This window comes from Staurois parvus, unplaced genomic scaffold (assembly GCF_062004578.1).
Source record: "Staurois parvus isolate SC_StPar_1 unplaced genomic scaffold, SC_StPar_1.0 ptg000530l, whole genome shotgun sequence".
In the NCBI taxonomy this organism is placed as follows: domain Eukaryota; kingdom Metazoa; phylum Chordata; class Amphibia; order Anura; family Ranidae; genus Staurois; species Staurois parvus.
In genome coordinates this window covers 3,118,747-3,142,778 of record NW_028318326.1, presented here as the reverse complement: position 1 = coordinate 3,142,778, position 24,032 = coordinate 3,118,747, and the positions used below count along the sequence as shown (strand labels likewise).

The following is a 24,032-nucleotide window of genomic DNA, read 5'->3' as shown; positions in this document are numbered from 1 at the left end:
AAACAGTTTATTTTACAAAATAAAGGGAGACAATACAGTTCAATACAAGAGGGTTAGGAGGGCCCTTCTCCTTGGAGCTTACAATCTAAGAGATATAAACATGCAATGCTCCAAATTTGACCACAATTCAGGAATTTTTTTTCTACCCAACACAAGCTGTTGATTCTCTATAACCTAGCATCCTAGCCTTTGTGATGCTGTTTGTTTAGATATGCTCCTAGATTGTAAGCTCGAAAGAGCAGGGCCCTCGAACCCCTCGTGTATTGTTTTGTTACTGTATTGTCTCATGTTCTCTCCCCCACTATAATGTACAGAGCTGAGCAAACCTTTTGGCACTATATAAATACTGTATAATAATAATAATATGTTTTCTAATAGATTTCCAAAAAAGAGGTATGTTTATTATGAGATCATGTGACACATTATTGAAACACAAGTCGACTCAATTTAGATAATTATAAGACATCTGATGGCACCAGATATTATTTATGCTTATTTATTTATAGTGATTATTTCAGTAAAGGGATAATTGCTTGTGCAATCAAGGTTTTTTTTTAGCATTTCCTTTGTAATTAGAAAATTTCAACTTTGATATTCTAAACTACTCTGTATAGATCAGAGGCTTAATTTCTAAATTAAATTAATTTTAATACAAGCTGATAAACTACAAAATAGGTAAAGTGCTATGGGATAAGTACTTGTGATATGAGCCATACACATTCCAGACCTTTGGTGTTGCCCTCCTCCCATCCCTCCCATGTTCAATCCATGAGATCATAAATAAAGTCTAATGGTGAATGTTAACTACAAATGATGGGGTGAGGGATGACAGTTACAAGAGAGTGGTGTAGATAAATTCACTCCTGAAACCCCTGAAGCATTAAAATGTTACTAAACCCTCAACAGTAAAATCAGTCTGTATATGCAGTAAAGCATGCTTGTTATATTCACTGTGGAACGTAAGGGGTTAATCCTCTGAATTATTTGATCCTGTCTTCTCTGACCCTTCCCTTCTTCTGCTGTTTCCAATTCATCTGTTGATAGCACAGAGCCTTTGGGGCAAGCTGCACATGCCCAGTTTGGTGTGTATTGCCAGAGAGTTATTTTTTCTTTGGAAGAGTGCATGTGATCAGCAGAGGGCTAATCAGCACTGTCCAGACAGAAGGTCAGGGGTCCTGCAGCCTCATGGGATATTCAGGGGAGAATGAAAACTTCAGCAGGGGCGGACTGACCGTTTGGAAACTCGGGCACTGCCCGAGGGCCCGGGGTCAGTAGGGGGCCCCATGAGATGCCCCTGGTACCTTTTTCATAGGCTTTTTTGAGTTTGGGCAAGGACAGGGGCCCCATGATCCCCTATTGCCCGGGGGCCCCATGAGTTGTCAGTCCGCCCCTGGATAGAAGTCACAAGACTGCTATATACTGCTGATTAGAATAGATATTTAGCAGTTTATATTTACCAAAATAATTGCATTTCCACGTTCTGTGTACTGTAGGAGACCAGATATAGTGAATGCAGGGTCCTGGGTTTAGCAACACTTTAATATCAATAAATACTCATGGAAATGTAAAAGATCTTATTTCATGTGCTGATTGTTCACTGTTTTTGAACAATACCCTAAAGTCAATTAAAATGTGCAAAGCACTAGCTCAAAGTTGACATACTTGTCATTTCTTAAATTATTTCCACATTCATTGAACTGTTGATTTTGTTTTATAAAAACATGCAAAATAGACAAAAATTATTTCTTACATATAGTTACATAGTTAGTGTGGCTGAAAAAAGACAAAAGTCCATCCAGTTCAACCATTTTAAAAATTTCTGCAGTTGGAGAAGCGAAAAGATCTGTTCTGATAGGCTGCTAAAGGTTTTTGCCAGTGACTTTACTGAGATAAAGTTGGAGAAGCCCATATGCTTCTACCATTGATGGTGATATCAACATGTCATCCCAGGTCCCCAAGTTATTGTTTGTAAGGCTATCTCAAACAATTCGAACATACTATAAAACTTCCCTCAGTCTCCCAATTATCTGTGTACCTCGCTCTGAAGGATCATGACAGCGTGGTTAAAATGATGATGCTCCAAAGTGGCAGATGTTCCGTAGAGCTGAGACAAAGCTGAGCCGCTCCTGGACAGAAAAGAGAAGGAGAGCATGTCAGTATGATGGGACCTGTCAATAAGTCATTACTCTGCTGTGTCATAAACATTGATGAGCAGTATCACACCAACACTGACTCAGTGCTCAGTGTCCTAGCAGAGTCAAACATACACGTGGCATTTAAACCCAATTTTATACTGCCTGTTATATTAATAGAAAAACGTTATTTAAAGAAGGGGACTAAAACTTACCCAAGCTAATAGGCATGGAATTTCACTACTGAAATTATTTATTTATTACAGGTACTTATATATCGCTGTCAATTTAAGCAGTGCTTTACATATATGTATTGTACATTCACATCAGTCCCTGCCCTCGAGGAGCTTACAATCTCTAACTCACATTCACACATACTAGGGCCAATTTAGACAGGATCCACCTACCAGCATGTCTTTGGAGTGTGGGAGAAAACCCACACAGGCACAGGGAGAACATGTAGGTCGTGCAGTGGCTATGATTCGAAATGATAACCCTAATGCTGCCAAGGCTTAAGTGCTAACCACTTTGTTGTTCCAAAATAAATTCTTTTGCCCTTGTGTAACCCCTGCATGCCAGACCGGGTCCTCGAATTCTGGCCAAGTCAATACTAAGCCTCTAACCCCCTGTCATTCAACTGTCAAATGCCAGAAACTTTCATGGCTGCTGAAGCTGACCAATGACCTAGTAGCACCATCTTTAAAGAAGAACTCTGGGATAGGCAAAAAAAATCACCCATTAGTACACCCCCTACACAAAACACTTAACAGTTAATAAAGTTTTAAAAATCCTCACCATTTAGGAGGAAAGTCTAATTGAATTTTCATGACCTCACCTCTGTAAGTCAAAAAATACCAGCATCTGTTCAGCCAAGGAGGAGGTGTAGCAACAGGGATAACCTCAAATCCTCTACTCTCTCTCTGCAGTAAAGTGAAACTACAATTCCCATCAACCACAGGGAATTGTAGTGAATGTGGGCGGATACACTAGGCCTGTTGAATGTGTATGAGAGTCTCAGTCCGCCCATCAACGCAAGTGGGCCTGTATTACATCACTGCTTCCTGGAGAAAGAACTACAATAGGGATGTGCCAAGACCAGTGGCTGGGGGAATAGGAAGCATAGCAGTCACTGGTCTTACAAAGAGGAAAGCAAAGAGAATTAACAGTTTGATCTGAAAATGAATAGGCTATTTCAGATCAACTACTGAGTGAACCAGAAGATGGATGACATATTCAGTAAAGTAAGGAAATCAGCAACAAGGACATGTAAAGAAGTTTGTGCCCGGAGTTCTGTTTAAGTTCTCTATAAAGTGTGGTTTAAAAAAAGACAATGGGGTTGATTTACTAAAGGCATATAGGCTGTTAAATTATCCTTTAGTTTAGTGAATTTAATGAAAATGCACTTTGCAAAGGATGCCCAATAATGTGCAGGGAAATTAAGAAAAAAAAAACGACTATATTTTTGGATAATGGAAGTCAATAGTTTCACTTAATTCACCAAGCTAAGGGAAAATTCCCTTGCAAGTCAGCAGCCTGTTTGTCTTTAGTAAATGAGCTCCTATGTGTCAGGTGACAGGGCAGCAGCCCTCACACTACAGATGGCTTTTAACCCCTAAATCTCTGAAGGAAATTTGTGAGGATTTTCTTATCAGTCTGTCAAGAGCAAATTCCATCGAGACCCTGAAAATATAGTATTTTCTTAAAGTGAAGTTAAAGTTGAAAATACAATTGCGAGAGAGTTCTTTGATAGAAGGGACTGTCTCTTTTGCAAAAATTTACTTTTTTTTGTACACCAACTGTGGCACATGTGCAGTGCAGTGTAAACCCCCGAGGTCTACAAAAGGGGGGTTGAGTGTTGGGACAATGTAACTCAGTGAATGCACTGAAGGTATATTGTCAACGGCCACCCAATGACTGAGAAGAATAGACACTGGACTGGAAGAAGAATCTGAGAGCAGTAAAAGATGGCAATGACAACAAAAGAGTGGTGATGAGAAGTGTGGATCTTTCATCATAGTGGGAGAGCAAGCTAAGAGATAAGTCCAGTATAATGTGCAGGTATGCTGTGCACTGGGATTTTCCATCACCCAATGCTCTTCATACTTGCACACCAAGATCCCCCCACCCAACTCTAGTTCTGCTTTGAGTTGAACTTTCAACTTACCTTTTGAAAACCTTTAATGACCAGTGTTACAGTGTAAACAAGCATAAAGGGTCCAAGTATACACTGTTCGCTTTCTATAATGTGGTTCCATTGTGCCATGGGAGTGCCTATACCCAGGGCCCAGGGAGTATGCGCAGCTGTATTTAGAATATCCTGGATTGCACAGCAGACAATGTGACACAAGAAAAGCTACAGGTGCCTGCTCTTACAGTGAACCAGTGTTCAGTTTAAGGGTCAGTTCACACCAGAACCAGAGTGTTTCCCTCAACTGCGTTCACACGCACACCCCGTGCAATCTGTATACAGGTGCCAATGAAATGTTAACAGCACCTCAAACGCAGACTGCAAACACTGTGTGTTTCTGGGCACCAAACTGCATGGTACATAATGCTTTTAAATGTAGTGCATGCACTACTTTTTCTGTGTTCTGGTGAGATTTGCAACCCTTTCAAAAGAATAGGTTGCAAAATTGCACCACACAGGAACGGCCAGAAATTACACGGGAATGCGGCATGTGTTCCTGTGCCACTCCGGCATGAACTAGCTCTTACTATCCTAAACTTAAGTAATGCATGTCTGCCAGTATATCTGGATGGTATGAATGTTTGACCACTCGCACATCTGCACCAGTGAGACATTCGGCTGGACATTACATCACACCCCGGAGATCACCCAGCGATGGCATCTCACCAGAGGGGGAGTATATATTTGGGGCCTGCTCCACTGTACCCTTGGGAGAGCAGAGAAACACGCATGCAGCCATACTGAGTAACCTATTTTCGAAACAGGATAGGGGTAAGCTATATGCTTTTAATATCGGTGACAGCCTCCTATACAATCTATAGATTTTTACCTTCCTCCTTTTTCCATACTATGAGTGTGCTGGTATATATTTTTTATATTTGGGGAATTCTTCTCATCTACCCATTTCCTAGCCTAATAAGGAACCAGCATATTATTCCTCGCTTGCAAGATCTTACACATCTTACCATCATGGATGAGCATTGTTTAATCATTTTTATATTTCTTTTTTTACCTGAACTGAAGCTTTTGGATTTTTGAAAGCCACAGCGGCATAGGTGGTTTTAGTTCAACATTTAGGTGAGCATAGCATATTATATATGTAAAAATAATTTCCACCTTCTCTTTGTGTTTGTGATGGGTAGTGGCAAATTTGGGGTCTAATGTGCATTATTTTTATAGTCTTTCCCGTTGGGGTTAGGGTGTGGGCCTTGCCATATGCCCCCCACACCTGCAAATGGAGGATACCCATTTCCTGCATTTCTGGATGACCTACTGGGCGCTCTTCACCCTGTCTGACCTGATCCTATTTTTTGGTGTCTTTGGAGCTAGGACCATCTTCATACAGACTGTGTTATAAATGTTGTTTGTTTATATATCTTCTTTTGCATGCTTTATCTTCAGTCAGTAGTCCAGGGGCGGACTGACAACTCATGGGGCCCCCGGGCAATAGGGGATGATGGGGCCCCTGTGTCCTTGCCCAAACTCAAAAAAGCCTATGAAAAAGATACCAGGGGCATCAGATGGGGCCCCTACTGACCCCGGGCCCTCGGGCAGTGCCTGAGTTTCCAAATGGTCAGTCCTCCCCTGCAGTAGTCTTAACCCTCCTGAGGAAGCAGGTACAATATCCTGCGGAACATGTAGAGGAATTACTATCTACTATTGAATAGAATCTGACTCAAGCCAATGCTTCAGGACTATTACAATACAATGTAGGATCAAACTATTGTGTATGACTAATCGTTGCTGCTCTTCTGATGAGCCTTTTTATTTGCATTGTTTTTGTCATTGTGTATTAATAAAGATTACAAAGGAGGTTCTATACCTCTTATATTTTATAACAGTGTCTTGTGTAATACTTTTTGGGGCATCTCAAAGATCCAGGGGTAATACCTCTTTCTCTCCACATATTAAGGCAATTTTGGATGTGGGGCCCACTTAACATTCCGGGTATCACCACCATAGGTTTAATTACTCTAAAGTTAAGTTAGACATTTAGATCAGGCACAATGCATCCTCATGAGCCCTGTAACCATAATATGCAACTACCTCCTCAACCTGCTTGCCCCAATATTGGTCATTACAAAACTGGACCCATAGTAAGCCATTGGTAGAAGGAGTGGGCAGAGCACAACTTTGGAAACTAAATTTGCTAATTGCATATTAGATTTTTCTATGAAAAATATGCATACATCCATCTGTAGATGCTTACTGTGCATGGCTGTCTGCATTTTAGGTATCTAAAGTGGACATAGACTCAAAGTTTAATTTTATTTTAAAAAATAGATGGCAGTGCATTTTAGGGATTAGAAGTGGACATAGACTCAAAGTTTAATTTTATTTAAAAAAAAATAGATGGCAGTGCATTACACATTACCGAGTTTATAGACAGCCATGAAAGAAAACATTTACAAATCTGCATATGAAATAAAAAATCTAATTATGCAACAGCAAGAATGTAGAATAGCTTAAAGTGTTCCACCTTATGCAGTCAAATTGGGATAATACTCTCAGTATTTTATATTTGCTTAGTTTTCCTCTTCTATGCAATGTTAAAGAGTTATGTTTACCTTTATTAACCCTATCTGTACTGTGCTGGCAGATGTCATTATCTGTTCTAAATTAGATGTGCTCACTGCCCTAACAAATGGTTAAATATCTCAAGGCTTTAGATTGTAAGCTCCACGAGCAGGGCCCTCACATTCCTTCTGTACTGAAAGTATTGTAATTGTACTGTCTCCCTGATATTGTAAAGCGCTGTTCAAACTGTTGGCGCTATATAAATCCTGCATAATAATAATAAATCCTGTATAATAGATTGTAAGCTCGAAAGAGTAGGGCCCTCTTACCCCTCATACGTTGTTTGTTATTGTTGTACTGTGCCATGTATTGTCCCCCCCTATTGTACAGCGCTGAGCAAACCCTTTGGCGCTATATAAACTCGATGTAATAATAATAATAAGGCTTTGGTGGTACATTGTATGTTAATGTACTTTTTGTTAAAAAAAACGGTAAGTACATCTGTCTCCTAATTGTACATTCCAAACTATTCTGAACAAGCTGCCTGGAGAGTCATATGTATAAACCTGCTTCAAAAAACAAATTGGTAAGAAATACTTCCCTTTTTAAATTATTTTTAGGTATGCTATGTGAATGGGAACACATAAATATACAGTGTAGATTTCTCAAATCTAAATGCAAAAGTGAAACTAAAATTTAAGCACCATCAATAATTATTAAAAACAATATTCTGTTTTACTATTAGACCACAGATCTTCGCTAAGCCTGAATTCCTTAGACGTGAAATACTAGCTTGTATTGACTGGCTCCACCATGTAATAATGTTTAAAATTGCCCCTCTATACACAATGCTGGCTGCTAAAAAGGTTAATTGTGCTGGGATTGGTAAAAGTGTTTTGCAGAAGTGCACAATGGCAGGAAACCCCATTTATCATATTCTGTTCCCCTCTGCATCTAATTCGGCTGGTGTGTGGCTGTGCAGTGCTGGCATTCTGAGCGCAGGGCTCTACAGCACTGCAGAGGTTAGGAGCGAGCCTGGCTCCAGTGTTCGAATGGTTAGAAAATGGCAGGGAAGAAACGAAGGAATGTAATTATGAAATGGAGAATTGTTGTGAGGGGGTGGAGAATAGGATTGGACTGTCACAAAAGATTTATGGGCCTTGCGATTTCACTTCTGGATCTCAGCCTATGGTGACAAGATGGGTTTTCATTCCCCAGAAATGAGTGTAAGAGGTTACGCTAGGAAATGAATAGACTGAGCCTCCCTGGAGTGTTTCCTGCAAAGCTGCACAATCCTGATATTTGATCAGCCGGGCAGCTGTACGATGGCAAGGCGGCAGGAAGATGACACCCGTGGCAAAATCATCACGCTTCAGGTTCACCTAAAATTGTCTGAGAAATGTTTACTCCAAAGCGGATGGATTTCTTTGGCGAAAAATGTCCAAAACTTTCAAAGATATTTCAGGAAAACCCTTTTCTTTGTAGGCTACCATTGCTGAGCTCTCCTAAAATTCCTAGTTGTGTAACTGTCATGGTGACCCTCTTGGTTCAATATTTTTAGTCACTAACTTACAACCAGATATTGATATTTTGCATTTGAATGGGCTGTTGTGTTCCTGAAAATGCAGGAAAAAGGTCCCTGCATCATTTCTGAAGTAGCAGCCCCCAGTGTAATATCACTTTAAGGATAATGGTGGTTTATAAACAGTTGTTAAGGAATTTTGTTTTTACAGTTCCTGCACTTAATTCTTATTTAGCAACTGTTAGAAAACTCCATTCTCCAACTTCGGACCACATTTTTTAAATTTTAATTTTGAACAGATTAAGGAAAGATTCAACTGGTTATCAGGTACATATTTCTGTCTGTTACTGTTTTATTCCTGTAACACCAGGACAAGACATGAAATGAAAGTGCATTAGTCACAGGGCCAGAAAAGCACACATATCATGTTAAAAAGTTCTCACCTTTCCCTACTCTAATAAAATATATTTTTGTTTCTAGGTCTTCATTGAAGACAGTTCTAATCACTTCCTTTCCTGGGAACAGAAAGTGAGACCACCACCACCACTCCGCAACCAGTTTTCACCTGCTGGATAAAAAGATGGATGTTTAAAGTCGTTTTGAGTCAGGTGACATGGAGTGTGTTTAGACTATGAGAGGACTCCTTTCTGTGGCTAGCCAGCTAGAGGCTGCAAATCTATGATTCATTTTGCTGTACCCCTATGAGGAAAGAAATGCACATTATACCTGAAACAGGTAGCAACCCTGAAAAAGACAATGGGCACATGGAGTTTTTATTACTATGTTCCTATCTCTGTTGGTGGAGCTAGGGTTACCACCTCATCGCTTTAAACCCAAACACATATTAATTACACAGGTTCTGAGGCTAACGGAATCAGAATTCAGGCACCAAGTGAGTTTAATTACCACCTTAATCAGCCAGAGAACCTGTGTAATTAATATGTGTTTGGGTTTAAAGGGATAAGGTAGCAAAGCTAGGTGGAGCTGCAACTACCCTTGATGCTACACCCATAGTATATATAATGTTTAAGTATTTTTAACACGATCATAGTGCAAGACCCTACTTTAATTTGAGAGGCCTGCATTAAGAGGAAATGGCATTTGACAGCATGACATGACAATAATCCTCCAATTAAACTAAGAAGAGCTTTTGGATTGTTTCCCATAATGTGCAAGCATAGTAATGGCTGCTCGCATTCATGGAACAAGAAAACAAGCTTACCATTTCCTGACAAGGTCAGATCATGAATTTACATGTACAGTATACTGCAGCTCTACTGTAACTTACTTGGCCTGGAAGGCATTGTTGGTTCCTCTGTGGTCGAGATCATGACAAAGACAACCTACGGTTACAGCCAAAATCTCAGTATCAGTCAGAATCTCCTGGAATCCTGCAGTCTGGGGTTTCAAAAATAAATAAATAAACAACTATGTATATTCTGTATTTAATGCAGTAAAAAATAATCAATGCAATCTCCCTGTATCCTGATGCATGCACTGTTCTTTGATTATTTTATTTATATTGGTGTATTGGTATACATCTTAAAGTAAACATATGACCTGACTATGGATATTAACATATTTACACATTCTAAACAAGCAATCAGCTTTAATACAAGCACCCACAGACCTCTGTAGTTGCAGGCACTGCGGAACAATTTGACCTCAAAGTTCACAGAAGAAGCACTGAAAGTCAGCTTTCTCAGTAGCTCAGCTCATCCTGTCCTATGTGTACAATACAGACTGCAAAGCTGCAAACTAACTTCTGGGAGGGAGGAGCACAGAGAGATGAGTGCGGTGACTTTAATTCTTCTGCTGTGAACTTTGAGGATAAATTGCTCTGAAGTGTCTGCGGCTACAGAAGTCAGTGACAACTGTCTAAGAATGTAATACTCCTCACTTTGGAGAGATTTCTTCTAACTTCCTATTGCATTTCCAAAATAAGAAGTGAATGGATAACCCTTCAACAACACACAGAGAGCAAAAAATAAAATGACTGGATTTGTAGCCATCCCCTCTGTTCAAAACTGAAAAAGTTTTGGCTATACATAAACTTTAATGAAAAAAGTTTTGGCTATACAATACATACACTTTAATGATATCTGTTTGCACTTCATGAAGACTTGTTCTTGCATTAAATGCCCATTCAAAATTATTGATACAGACCTAGTTGAAAACCCTTTAAGATGCACAGCAGAGAATCTCCATTCTGTGATTGACAGCACGAGGAGATGGGAGCCAAAGGAGGATGATAACTGGTTGCAGACTGCCCCTAGCAATGAGAGGGCAGACTGTGAATGGCCACTGCCAGAACTTGGCCTCGTTCACCGAGCCAAGGGAGGTTGGTACAGCCACAGATCGGGAGAGAATGGCCAAGACCCCAAAAGAGTGGGGGGAGCTACACAGATGGTAGGACTGTGCAAATGTGAGCTGCCTAGGCAGAGTGTTCAAAATCCAAGAGCAGAAACTGTAAAAAAGCTGACAGGATTGCGTGCTATGCTCAGCTGCAGAGAGGGGCTCTAGGTAGAAGAGATCAATTGCAGGACCATGAGGCTGTTGTGTGGTGTGCTGTCCAGGCACTGTTATGCAGTATGCCATGAGTGAAACAGGCTGCACAGCCATGCAACCCAGAAACAGAGTTCCATGGATTACCAAGGAGGTGCAAGTTAGAGCCTTGCAGGCTTCCTTTCACCAAACCTCATCCAAGCGCTTGCCATCATTTTGGAGACCTTCAAGGTGGCATACTCTTCATCTGCATCCATCCTCACCATAAGAGTAGCCAAGGAGGAACAGGCTGCTCCAGGAAGACCTCACCAAAGCATAATTGTTGTGAGAGGCTTCTTGGTCACCTCTGTGTGTTTGTTGGTTGTTTTTAGCTAATACTTTCCTATAGTCAGAAGAGTTCTGCCAAAGGGGACTACAGTATTTTACTTACTTTAATCTTTAAATTACAAATGCTCTGATTTTAGAGTTAGTGTTCCACTGAGAGTTAAAGTGCCCCAACACATGAAAGTAGTGGATATGCCATCTCTCTTTAGAGTCATCTACATTCTTAGCTGTCATTTATTCTGCTTGAAAATGGCTTGTGCCAATATTTTAAATCTTTTTAACGCTGTATGTGTTGCATATGTTTAAATACACTTCTCTTATAGGGCTTATTCCTGTTTTAATAAAGTCCATTCAAATGTTACTGGCATGTCAGTGATTGTCAGCTTCAGGTACAAGACTGAACATCACTAGGAGCGGCAGGAGGACCCAACATCTCAGTAGCTCCATAGGAAGTCAATGTTACACTGACATATGTCAAATATTCCCAAAACATCAAAGAACATATTTTTCTTCAAGACATATACTGTAAACTCTTAAACCTTGTACACACAATGAGAATATCAGCCGAATGATTGTTAATTTGTTGCATGCTAGTCTCATATTGAAAATGAAGAAGTTACTAAAGTAAAGACAGAATACAACGTCAGAAGTGATGTAATGTATTGTATGTTAATGTATGCTTTAGTTTTAGAGCATGCATGGTTTTACTGCTTGTCCCTAATTTTGCATGAACTGTCATGATCGACTCTCGAAAGCTGTGTACTAACATTTAAATTATCGGATGATCGCTCCAAAGCGGTATTTTTTGTCCAATTTTCTCATCATGTGTACTAGGCTTTAGCTGGCATATGTTCAGACATTGGAGCACCTACTTTGCAAGCCAAAATTGTTGTGAATTTGTCTTGTGTATGCTATTACAGATGTGCATGTGTTCATGCATGACAAGGGTGCATAGTAAATTCTGTGATAAAACAACTGGGTTGTTTGGCTTACACTATGAATGCATCTATGCAACAGCAAAAATGCATATGCTTAGATAAACCAAGCCCATTATTTTATCCACACAGCTATGACCTAACAACAGAAAAGGAGTACAAACTAAGAAATATTTCTTTTTTGTTTTTTTTTCACAAAAATGATCTGCTGCTCTGATTTAAAGTATCAACATGAGAGTTTGAAATAGTTTTGGTCAATTTATTTTTTTTTTTCTTGATCACAATATTATAAACTGATACATTATATATTTATAATAATTCATATAAAGCACACTGTATATTAATGTATATATATATATATATATATATATATACATTTCATAGCAGGTTTATTAATGCATTTTTTTGCATCTTTAGAAGAGGGTTCCCACCCTTTTAGCCATCCAGGTGTATTTTTAACACAATAGTTTCAGAGAGAGCCCATTTTTAGCTTTATGTGAAATACTCTTATGCAATTGTCCACATTTATCCAATTAAAGGTACCTGATTTAAAATTTTTAAAGTTTATGATTTTTTATTGTTAGTATATAACATAATAAAAAAGTAATTATATAAAATGTACACAAAGTTTAATAGCTAAATAATAAAATTATTTTTCACATACCGGTAATTAAAAAAATCCATAATGGTAGACAAAGGTAAGGTGAATGGCAGACTGCTTTTTTTTATATGTCTTGGGGATTTAAAGGGTCATTCAACCCAAACTTGATATTTCAGGTTTTAAGATGCAAGATATTTATGGCTGATGTCACAATCTGACAACTCACCAGCAATAGGATTGCTTTGTAGAGCGGGGTAGGGCAGAAAAATATTCACCTTTTTTGTACTCCCACTCTGGCTTGACATCACTTTTTCCATGGAGAGTGACATTCTACAGTATTTCCATCAATGAGGTAAGCAAAACTTTGCTCATCAGGCTACCAAATTATGACAGACAGATCTACTTGTTGATGTATTCATGACATATATGAAGCCAAGGGGTGATTCACAAAGGTCCATCTAAAACTAATACGAATCTTTGAGAGGAATTAATTTTTAAGTGGCAATATACTGTACCTCTCTCTATTTTTGTTGTATTCTCAAAAAATTTAAATATCCTACAGGAGAAGGAAAGCCTCTCATAACAGATACAGGGAGCGGGCAGACTTAGAAATCCAAGTAGAGATCTCACTAATACTGAACATATAATAAGATTTTAGATAATTCAACCTAAAACATCAGAAAAAAAGTCTCCAAAAATATAATTTTTCGATTTTAAATATGATCATCCTGCTACTAAAAAGCCAAAAAGAGATGCCACACATCTCATCGGAATGGCTGGTGTAGCAGAAGCAGTAATAAGAATGAGTTATAATTCACCAGTGAAAGATCTTAAAGTGAGTTATGAAGGTCATTCACTTCCTGAGAAATGAATTGTGTGATATGGCGATAACCTACTTTTATGCATTGTGCCACAGGTAAAGCAAGGCTTTAATTATCCCTTTTTATTTCTTCAAATTTGAATACATAAAAAAGAGGAAAGAAAATGAACAAAGACAGTCATTTTAAAATGTACTGACATTATATAAGAAAATATTTTTTTCTTTGAAAAGAATGCTAATGCAAATAAATGTAATGTGTAAAGCTGCAGAACATACCGTACAGCAAAATTATTGTGGTAACCAATTGCATGTCTTTTTCATTATTTTACACTTAACCAGTATATATTTTTTAAAAATGGAATATCAGCACAACCCCTGAATCAGTATTGTTTTGATAAGTGGTACCAGTGGTCTTTGCAGCTTTACTTAAATTGGACAGATTGAATGTGAACAACCCACAGGCCATCACAAGATTAACAAATAATACTTCTGACAAACTTATGTCGCGATCTAATAAAACTATTGTCTCTTTTGTCTAATCATCAATTCGAAGTACTATTGATGTAAACCAAACATTAGCAGTTAATTAATCATAATCCTTTTGTACCGGCCCAAACTATCTGTTCCTAGCTCTTGGAAATAAGGTCTCCTCTTACAGTTTGTATCAGAGGTACATTTGTGGGTAACGGCTGCATCTTCTCTCACAGATGATTACCCCAACATTAAAACTGAACTCCATGTAGATTTAAAAGACACAAATGAATGCAGCTCTCTAATCATGAAAATATATATTTTTTTTAATACAAGCAGTGTTCGTACATGAATATGACCTGGCATCAGCCTCTTGCAGCCCCTTAACAACAGAACTCACATCAATATAGGAAGGAATAACCACAAGGAGCCAATCAAGTATGCTGGAGTGCAAGACATTGATAGGAGAAGAAAACAGAGTAATAGAGAGAAAAAACTCAGCCTGCTGCTTCTTCTTTCACTGTCCAATCACAGGAATCAGACTTGTGTTACTGAACTGAAGCAGAGAAAAATCAGGTCTCCTCCTCTGCCAATCAGGGCTGCATTGTGTGGCAAAGCCCTGTAAATCTGACTGGATATATGTATAATTTTAATATGAATTCTTTGTCAGAAATGTATTCCATATATATATATATATTTTTTTTTTACTTACAGAGTGACTGATTACTTTTAAAGTTGGGCTTTAAGGGTTCAATCCATTTTTCCATAGCAGATCTTTTGGATACCGATCAATATTAGTCTGTTAAATCACCAATTAGCCTTCACAGCTTTCTGGTATTCCAGTGGTAAGATATCTTCCAAAATTGTTAAGCAAAAAAGAAACCCCCATGTCTCCCCCACAATCATTTTTCTCACCGTCTCAAATAGACAAAAGAGACAGACCATGAAAACATGTGTTTCCTAACCTCATTCCTCAAGTACCACCAACAGGCCATGTTTTGGGAAACTCCCTTGAACAAAATAGCTGTCATAAATTCCAGTCTGTTGACACTGATTTAAAACTTCCCTGCAAGGTGAGGGAGATCCTTAAAACATGATCTGGATGTACTTGAAGACTTAGTTTGGGAATCTCTACCCTATACAAGAGATACTTGGGGTTATTTACTAAAACTGCATGGTGCAAAATTTGATACAACTCTGCATAGAAACCAAGCAGCTTCCAAGTTTTATTGTCAAAGCTTAATTGAACAGGCTGAAGTTAGAATCTGATTGGCTACCATGCACTGCTGCGCCAGATTCTGAGTGTTCCAGTTTTAGTAACCCCCCACTGTGTCATACATTGACAGAAAAAATGTTTTGCAGCTTACAGCAACCGATGTTTCAAGTTTGGAAATACAAGTCTTTTCTGGAAATACTATTTTACTTTCTGAAATTTGCTATTCATTACACACTATCAAATACTTTCTGGTAGATGAGTTTACCCATACTACAGAGAATACCTCTGAAGAGCAAGTGTTCCTTGAAGAATATAAAACATTAGAAACATTATAATTGGCCCAGGTGTACCCTGAATAGATGCTGGATGGGACTAAAAAATTGTAGATTCTAAGCAATCAAGTTGTCAATTACAAACAAAATGTCATATTAGGAGTAGGGTGAAATTGAGACAAGTGAGTATACTTACATTCTCCATACAATACAGTGCTGAATATAAGGTTGAGGATATTGCAAAGGTGCATCTTCCAACATTATACTGGGAAGCTGGCTATTATAGTATTTTAAAACAAGATGTGTGGTTTGTTAGTTGCCAATCATCCACTGTATTGCGGTCACCCAAGTTGTGCTTGTTGTGAATTTCAAACCAAGGGAAATACATTTTGAACATTTATGTCTGTGAGCTTACTATAAAATAGTGTATACACTGTAGTGCTAAATTTGTTGTTTATTTGATTTCTTGCCTAAATTGTAAGCTACAGTATATGTGTTGAACTATATGCCCCTATAATAAAACGTCTTCTGAACGTCTACAGGGTGCTATCAACCCAGAAGAAAAACACTCCTCTATGAGTTAAAACCGTTTTATACATGCTCACGCAAACAATACTTCTAAATTTACTTTTCAAAGAATAGAGAGTATATTCAGACAGACATCAGAGATGGTGATTTAAGTAAGTGGTTACTTATACATAAGGCATTTTGGATTATGACTTTGGATACACTGTTCCCGAAGAGTCTCCATTTTAAATAGGACTTAAGTTACTGATGCCTCAAGCACCTGTGGGTGTGGTCTTTTGCATGGTAAAATAAGTTCCTTTTTGTATGGTGTACACCAGGGGCGGACTGACAACTCATGGGGCCCCCATGTCCTCGCCCACACCCAAAAAAGCCTATAAAAAGGTACCAGGGGCATCTCATGGGGCCCCCTACTGACCCTTGGAACTGTGATGTGAGCATCTACAATTTGGTAGATTCTCACACAACCTAAAGTTCATATGGGAAAAAAAACACTAAAATATATACACATACATACAGTGAAAGTGAAAGAAAATCCTAATTCTTGGATTGTCCCCTGAAAAGTAATAGAGGGGAAATCTTCCAATGGGGACACTAGTTCTGCTGACCTAGGGGTTCCCTTCATTTGTGGAGATTTCCTCTCACTATAGTTCTACTTTAAAGTGGTTCTAAAGGCTCAAGGTTTTTTACCTTCTATGCATGAAGGTAAAAAGACTTCTGTGTGCAGCATCACCCCCAGCCCCCCCAATACTCACCTAAGCCCCCTCTCGATCCAGCGATGAGCACTGAAGTCTCGGCTATCCTGGGTCTCCCTCTTCTCATTGGCTGAGAAAGAAGCAGGAGCCATCGGCACCCACTGCTCTCAATCACTGAGCCAATGAGAAGAGAGAGGGGGCGGGGCTGAGCCGCAGCTCCGTGTGTGAATAAACACATGGAGCAGCGAGTGCCCCCCCTACTTGCTGTGGGGGCACCCAACAGAAGGGAGGAGCCTGGAGATCTTGTGGGGGACCCAAGAAGAGGAGGATCCTGGCTGCCCTGTGCAAAACCACTGTACACAGCAGGTAAGCATAGGCATGTTTGTTATTTTTTCTTAAAAATAAATGAGCCTTTATAATCACTTTAATTGTAAGTGTATTGGCACTCTTAGTTTTCCCTTCATCCTACTGAAATGTCTCACAGATACCTGTTGATCCTGTCAGTAAAGGCTTGTGCATCACATAAATTTAGGATCTGTTTGAATAATCACACAGGTGTACCTTACATACATACAAATACATTCATCAGGAAGATCCACAGAATAGATCAGATCTAAATGTGGGAGCTATATGAGGCCTCTGTGACTTTCTTGCTTTGCTACCAAACTCAATGAATTACAATCCTCCTGCTTCCGCTAGAGTGGTCTCAACATCCTGGTGTGATCTCTGCAATGTAAAATCTATCTGAAAACATAATCTTTGGTTGGATTGAGCCTTCATAATTTTTTTTGTCATTTTTCATCCATAATCCCAGATTGCCTGAAAGAGTAAGGAAGCTGGCCCACAAAAAGACTGAAAACATCTTTTAAAATGCCATTAATATGTTAAATCTTATATTAGGTGTTTGTAAATTGGTTTAGATCAGGGGTAGGTAACCTTAAAGAGGTGGGGACATCTACTTGACCAACATGGGAGAAGTCAAAGATCACTGGGCACAATGTCAACTCCTCACACCTGATTTACACCTCTAATTGTTGTACTACTGTGTCACAATCACGTGCGTTGCAGGGCAATAGTGGCTTTAAATCAGGTGACCTCCTCACCACCTTGTGAATGAGCCCTTAGTTGCATTCGGCAGTGGCACCCTTAAGGCTCATCACAGGTAAAGTTGAAGGGTGGTAAAACCCTGTGGTTGAGTCGTTGTTTTAACACCCCTAATCCCTACCCCTTTTAGCAGCCAAAGGTGTACACATGCTGCAGCTGGAATTAAACTACCTGTTGCTTGCCAATCATGACCCATTCAAATAAATGTGGCCACCCTGCAACTGTGTGCTTCTGCAAGGTTCAAGGAGTTAGAGCAGGTGGCAATGCTGCCTGCTTTAACTTGTTGCTGTGCTGCATAAGGCTGCATGGCACCTGCAGAGCGTCCTCATTAACTTGAATGGCTCATGCTTGGCAAGTGCTACACCCACCAACCATGACAGGGCGCACAACTGCTACTGCGGCTGCAACATGTGTACACCAGTGGCCACTGGAGCTAAAGGGGGTGCGGTTGGGGTGGTAGTGGTAAAAACACATCTTAACCATTGGCTTTTACCACCCCCAAAACTGCATATGTACATGAACCCTTATGTTTCTGAGCCCCCTAAAAGGCTGCTTTCACACCAATGTGCTGCGGTTTACCTGCAATGCAGATGCAGCGCAGTGCACCTGCGACTTTCCTAGGTTAGCTGCGTTGCCATAGACTTCTATCATATCCTGCAGGTGTGGTGCACTCCACGTCCTTTTTATATAAATCATATTAAAGATATGCTGGGTTGTCTAGAAGGAAATGCGCCAAACCCACACAATATATAGTAGAAGTCTATTTCTAAGCGCAGCAAACTTACAGGAAAGCTGCAGGTACACTGCATTGCATCCCTGGTGTGGGTAAACATCAGTATGAAAGCAGCCCTATACTACCATGCCTATTGTATTGCTTCACACTGATATGAAGATCTCTTCTTTCCTGCTGCTGGCACCAGTCTGGGGACCACAAGCCAGGATAAGAGGTGGAGTGCAGTTGGTATCACTCTACATGGGCAGGAGCCAGCACTACAGAGGAGGCATCGGCTTATGTGGCTCTTGCTCCCTACTACAGCTCCAGCTTTACAGGTAGTCTCTTTGCATTGCTTTCTGTTTGATGCTCTGGTATGGCGGGTCAGCAAGCCCAGATCACTATCTACCAGTCACCTAGCTGTGATCTCCTGGTAGATCGTGATTCACTAGTTGCTGACCCCTGGTTTAGATCTACTTTAATATGTTCTGCTACTTAGCAATAGACAAGTCAATGCAAACTCCTCAAATACAGTATACTGTAAGTTTTACAACCTATTTGCAACTTACATGTCTTGATAGGCAAAGGTGGGAAGACAGCCAAAGAAGTGTAATTATGCCCCAACCCGTTAGTCACTGCTCCATGTCAAATTGTTTTTACACCTGTCAAATGATCATTGTTTCTGCCAAACTGAGTCAGCGACTTTGTTATTGAGTGGTCCCAGGGTTGAAACATGAGAATTAATATTTTATGATGGCTGCATAGATATTTTATGCCCTCTGCACATCTCTGCAATCTCAACGTGTCAATTCTCCAGCTTGGTCTTGTAAATCAGTGGATACCCAATGACTATAAAGCGGGAGGAGACAACAAACCGTGAAGAGTGCAGATGATAATTCATCTAACAAACAGATGTTTCTTTATTTCTTATGTATGAAGATATGCATGAAGTTATTCCTTAGCTGGCTTTTTGGCCAGCTCCATACGTCCTTAGAGAGGCTCCTTCTCTCCAGCTTTAAGCCCTCTATGCAAAAATAACAGGAATGTAGCGCATCTGTGACTACTCAGACATACATATAGGCACAGCCACTAATAACAAGACCACACAGTCTGTTATGCTAACTGTACATTCATGATTGCTCCATTTTAAAGATGATGTTTCTTCCATTTTACATAAATACCCATGCCTTTAAAGAGCTAGGTAAACCCTTAAAATAAAAATGTTATAAATCTAGACAATGCAAACTGAGCACATCATGAGAAAATTCTCCTGCTCAGTTTTCCAGCATTCTCAGAGGAGAGAGTTCTCCTCTGAATGCCTTTTTATGAAGCAGTGTAGATCACTTCTCCGAATGAAGGGAGAAGCAATCTACAAATGCTTTGAACACTGGAAAACGGCTGCTGTTACTATAATCTCTTGAGATTACAGTAAGAGATCAGTCAAATAGCGTTTACTAAGCAGCAGTAAATTACCGCTGCTTCGTTTGAGGTTCCTCCGATTCTCCAGCTCTGGGCTGGAGAATCTGGAGAGAGAACACAGATCGCCAGTGAAGGGCTGACATTGCTCCTTCATACACTGGCCATCTGTGTGCTGAGATAATCAGCGGAGAACATGTTCTCCACTGATCATCTCTGTTTCATAAACCACTAATGATTGGAGATCAGCAACGATGCTCAGGATCGCCGCCGCTGATCTGTTTCACAAGAGGACACCATAGACAGCTTAATTTATGTGTAAAATCCTGTGTAGCCATGGCTGGTGGCCCCTTTAACTGTGAGGCCCATGGATCATTTTCACAGTTGCACCCAAGTTAGCTCTTCTTGGCAGAGAGAGGAAGACTGACAGGAAGTTTGGGGTGAAGGAAGTGTACGCTGAGCAATGAGGAGGGCTGTAAGCTGGACATAAGAATAGATGATGTGCTGGTAAAAGTCCCCAGAAACACGAGTCAAGCTGGGGGTGGGCTGTGCAAAGAGCAGGGAGGAAGGAATCTGCCCATAGAGAGAGAGAGCAGCTGTGCTGAGAGCCAAAAGGTGACTACAGAGCAGCGGAGTGGCTGTGACCCTGAGCCCCAGAGCATTGTGGACTGCCACTCAACTAACACCCCCACAGAGGCATACAAGCAGCATAGAGGCCATCAGCGGGACATCCACAGCCAGAAAAAGTGAGGTCATCTTCTACCCACCATTGTTCATGAAGATCAACTCAGCCTACGGTGTATCCAACTACATTCAGCCTTCTACAGCACCCATCTGGGAGGACATCTATACCACATCAGTGTGGTGAAAGGACTTCTGGCCACCTCTGTGTATTGAGCATAACAGTGCAAGTTTAAGGGCCTCAATGCTGGCAGAGTGGTTTATTGTTCCACTGGCCAGTGACTAGTCAGGGCTTCTCTAGCCAAACATTGTTATTTGTATTTTCTGCAATTACTGCTGACTTTGCTGTATCAGTGTCATTGCCTTTTTGCTTACCCAGTGCATTCTGGCCAGGCCATTTCACATGCATCTACAAGATCAAACAGCATTTACCTTGTTATACTTATCATTGATCCAGTATGTGAAATTACAGTTTAACCTCACCAGTGTTGCATACGAGTAAAATGAACCTCTCTTTTAGGGTTTGTTCCAGCTTCAATAAAGGTCACTTTATCACTACTGGTGTGTCAGGTCCAGTTAAGCATGGGTCACCACTAGGAAGGGCAGGAGAACTTAAGCATTTCAGGAGCTCCTAAGGGAGTCAATGTTACGCTGGTAAAAGTAGAGCTTCACACCACCCCCTATTTCCCAACCCTCCTTTTGAGCCCTTTATCCAGCTTACTGACCAATACGGAGACTCAAGACAGGTAGGGGCTGAACTAAACTTGACCTTCAGAATAAAGGTTGAGTACTGGGTGGAGTGGTCAGCATTCTAAGCCAAATAGGCTCATGTGCATTGCACAGAGATCTTTATGAACACGCTTACAAGAAGGTGTAGGAAAGAGATGAGTGACTTGCTTCTGTTGTACTGCAGTGTGTATTTACCTGTTTACATCTGCAGTTTGGCTTTAAACAATTAAAATGTGCTCAGTTATACCATGAAATTTAGAAGACTTATAAAAATTTAGAGCAGCAACCCTTTCCAGGAGTTAGCCGATAACTTGTAAAAATGACAATTCAGGATAGTGTTTATCTCACCTTTGTAAGATGCTGACTGATGTTGTTTGTGTAATTACGAGTGATGTGCCAGCAGAACATTGTGACAATATAAATCCTCAACTGAGTTGTCACCTACCAGTGCTGAAGCTGACACTGATTAATCACCCCCATTCAACCTCATCCCTACATGTTCTTTACTTCCCTATAAAGCACTGGAGAATTACAAGAGTTTAACTGGGAGTCACTACTTTACTGTATTTAAATACAAGTAAAATTTAATAAACCTTATTATATTTTAAAGTGCAATATGTGCTCTTATAAAATATATTATTATAAATAATCAATTTAAGATACCCCAAAAATATTTTTATATAGTGAAAAAATAATATCTGTTCCTTGTTCCCATCCATAACACAAACAGGATCAGCAAGTCCAGGAGACCCCCTGTGGGAAAAGTGCAATATTACATCCAACTACCCATAATTTTGGAATATTGTCAAAGCATGAAAATCACCTCCTTGTCCACATAAGGACACAAAGCTATTTTAGCCTAACTTTACAGTTTGGCTAAAATTAAGGTGAGCGCATAATTAAGAAAGATTCATTCGTTTCGGATTACAATCACGGAGTTTACATTTTTTTGATTTATTGATTTGGACACTATTATGTGAATTGAACACTAATTATTTAAAACACTTGATATTTTTTATTTTTAATATTTTATATTTTTATCCAGATATTTTTTTTTCACTATATAAAAATATTTTTTGGGTATCTTAAATTGATTATTTATAATAATGTATTTTATAAGAGCACATATTGCACTTTAAAAATACAATAAGGTTTATTAAATGTCACTTGTATTTAAATATTGATTTTTTTCAAAATAATAATTATTTATTCACAATAATAATAATAATTTATTTATTCACAGTGGAGCGCGATACAAATTTAATATTATATAATAGTTATTATCGCAGAGTCATATGGGTATGTGTAAAAGTGTCAGTGAACCACAGCACTAGTAAACATATAATTTTATTTAATACACCAAAGTAGCTCACAAGCACAGATATTTATAACACTACTTTACTGTATACTTTATATTATATGTCTAAATATTCTAATTTTAATTCTAATTTTCACAAAAATTTTAGTGGAAATTATTAATTCCAGGCATCAAATTAATTTTTTTTTTCATTTTAATGGCCATATATCAACAGGAAACCAACGTGAAAGGATAGGGACTGGCACAATTTAGGAATATCACATATAGTACACTCAGCAACAGTGGCGGACTGACCATTTGGAAACTCGGGCACTGCTCGAGGGCCCAGGGTCAGTAGGGGGCCCCATGAGATGCCCCTGGTACCTTTTTCATAGGCTTTTTTTAGTTTGGGCAAGGACACAGGGGCCCCATGATCCCCTATTGCCTGGGGGCCCCATGAGTTGGCAGTCCGCCCCTGGATGTGGTAGTGAGTGAATAATTAATCTGTAACAAGGGGCTTTGTCAGTGAATTAATAAGTAACTAGGCACTCATGTTTACAGATGAGGTAAGTAAAAAGCCTTTAACTATGCACATCTAAAAGATTCTGGTAATCAATGTGTTCAGGTAAGCCTGTCAAAAACGTGGACAGTTCAAACTAAACATATGACCAAGATGCACAGTCAGTTTTTAACTGCAGGGAAATCTGCATGACAAACCAATCAGCAGAGCTGGAGTTCTGGCAGCTGTAACCATATCTAAATATCAACTTTTTAAACCCTTAGTAACCACTAGCTGCTGGCACTGTGCAGCAAATCATCCTCAAAGACAAAGCTCACTGAGGGCTTGTTTTAAAGCTCATTTTCTTATTTTTAAGAATGTATAATAAGGATGCCATTTGGCCTCTTGGACAGTTCCTGTTGTGATGGGAGAAAGGGGCTTCCCTGGAATTGTCTCTGGGAGCCTGACAGTATAGCATAAACCTTGCAGAGTGCAGACACCAAACGAACAGCTACACTGCCCAAGCATCAGTCCAAAATGGTGAGTTGGAGCCACCTGCATGTGGTTGACATGCAGGTGACTCCATCTGCATAATTTTGAACTGGCAATTGCACAGCATGGCTGTTATCCACTTAAGGTTTTACCCCCTTCATGACCAGGGCTATTTTTTGCTATTTGGCACTGTGTTGCTCTAACTGGCCATTGCATGGTCATGCAACACTGTACGCAAATGAAATTTATACCATTTTTGTCACAAAAATAGATCTTTCTTTTGATGGTATCTGATCACCACTTCTACAATACTCAACTCTTCCAGGTATGGGGTATGCAGAATCATGTAACCTCCTCTCTTGACAATGCTTAATCTAGC

At 39.6% G+C, this 24,032-nt stretch overlaps 1 protein-coding gene across 1 annotated transcript in view; it reads right to left on the bottom strand.

Moving 5' to 3' along the window:
- Window positions 1–24,032, bottom strand: part of PDE11A (phosphodiesterase 11A) — a 717,642-nt gene that overhangs the window by 120,173 nt on the left and 573,437 nt on the right. The window contains exons 13-14 of the mRNA XM_089690441.1: window positions 9,648–9,757; window positions 2,036–2,126 (exon numbers count right to left, since the gene is read on the bottom strand). Of these exons, the coding sequence (XP_089546567.1) occupies window positions 2,036–2,126; window positions 9,648–9,757 (201 nt within the window). The remainder of the gene's footprint in view (window positions 1–2,035; window positions 2,127–9,647; window positions 9,758–24,032) is intronic.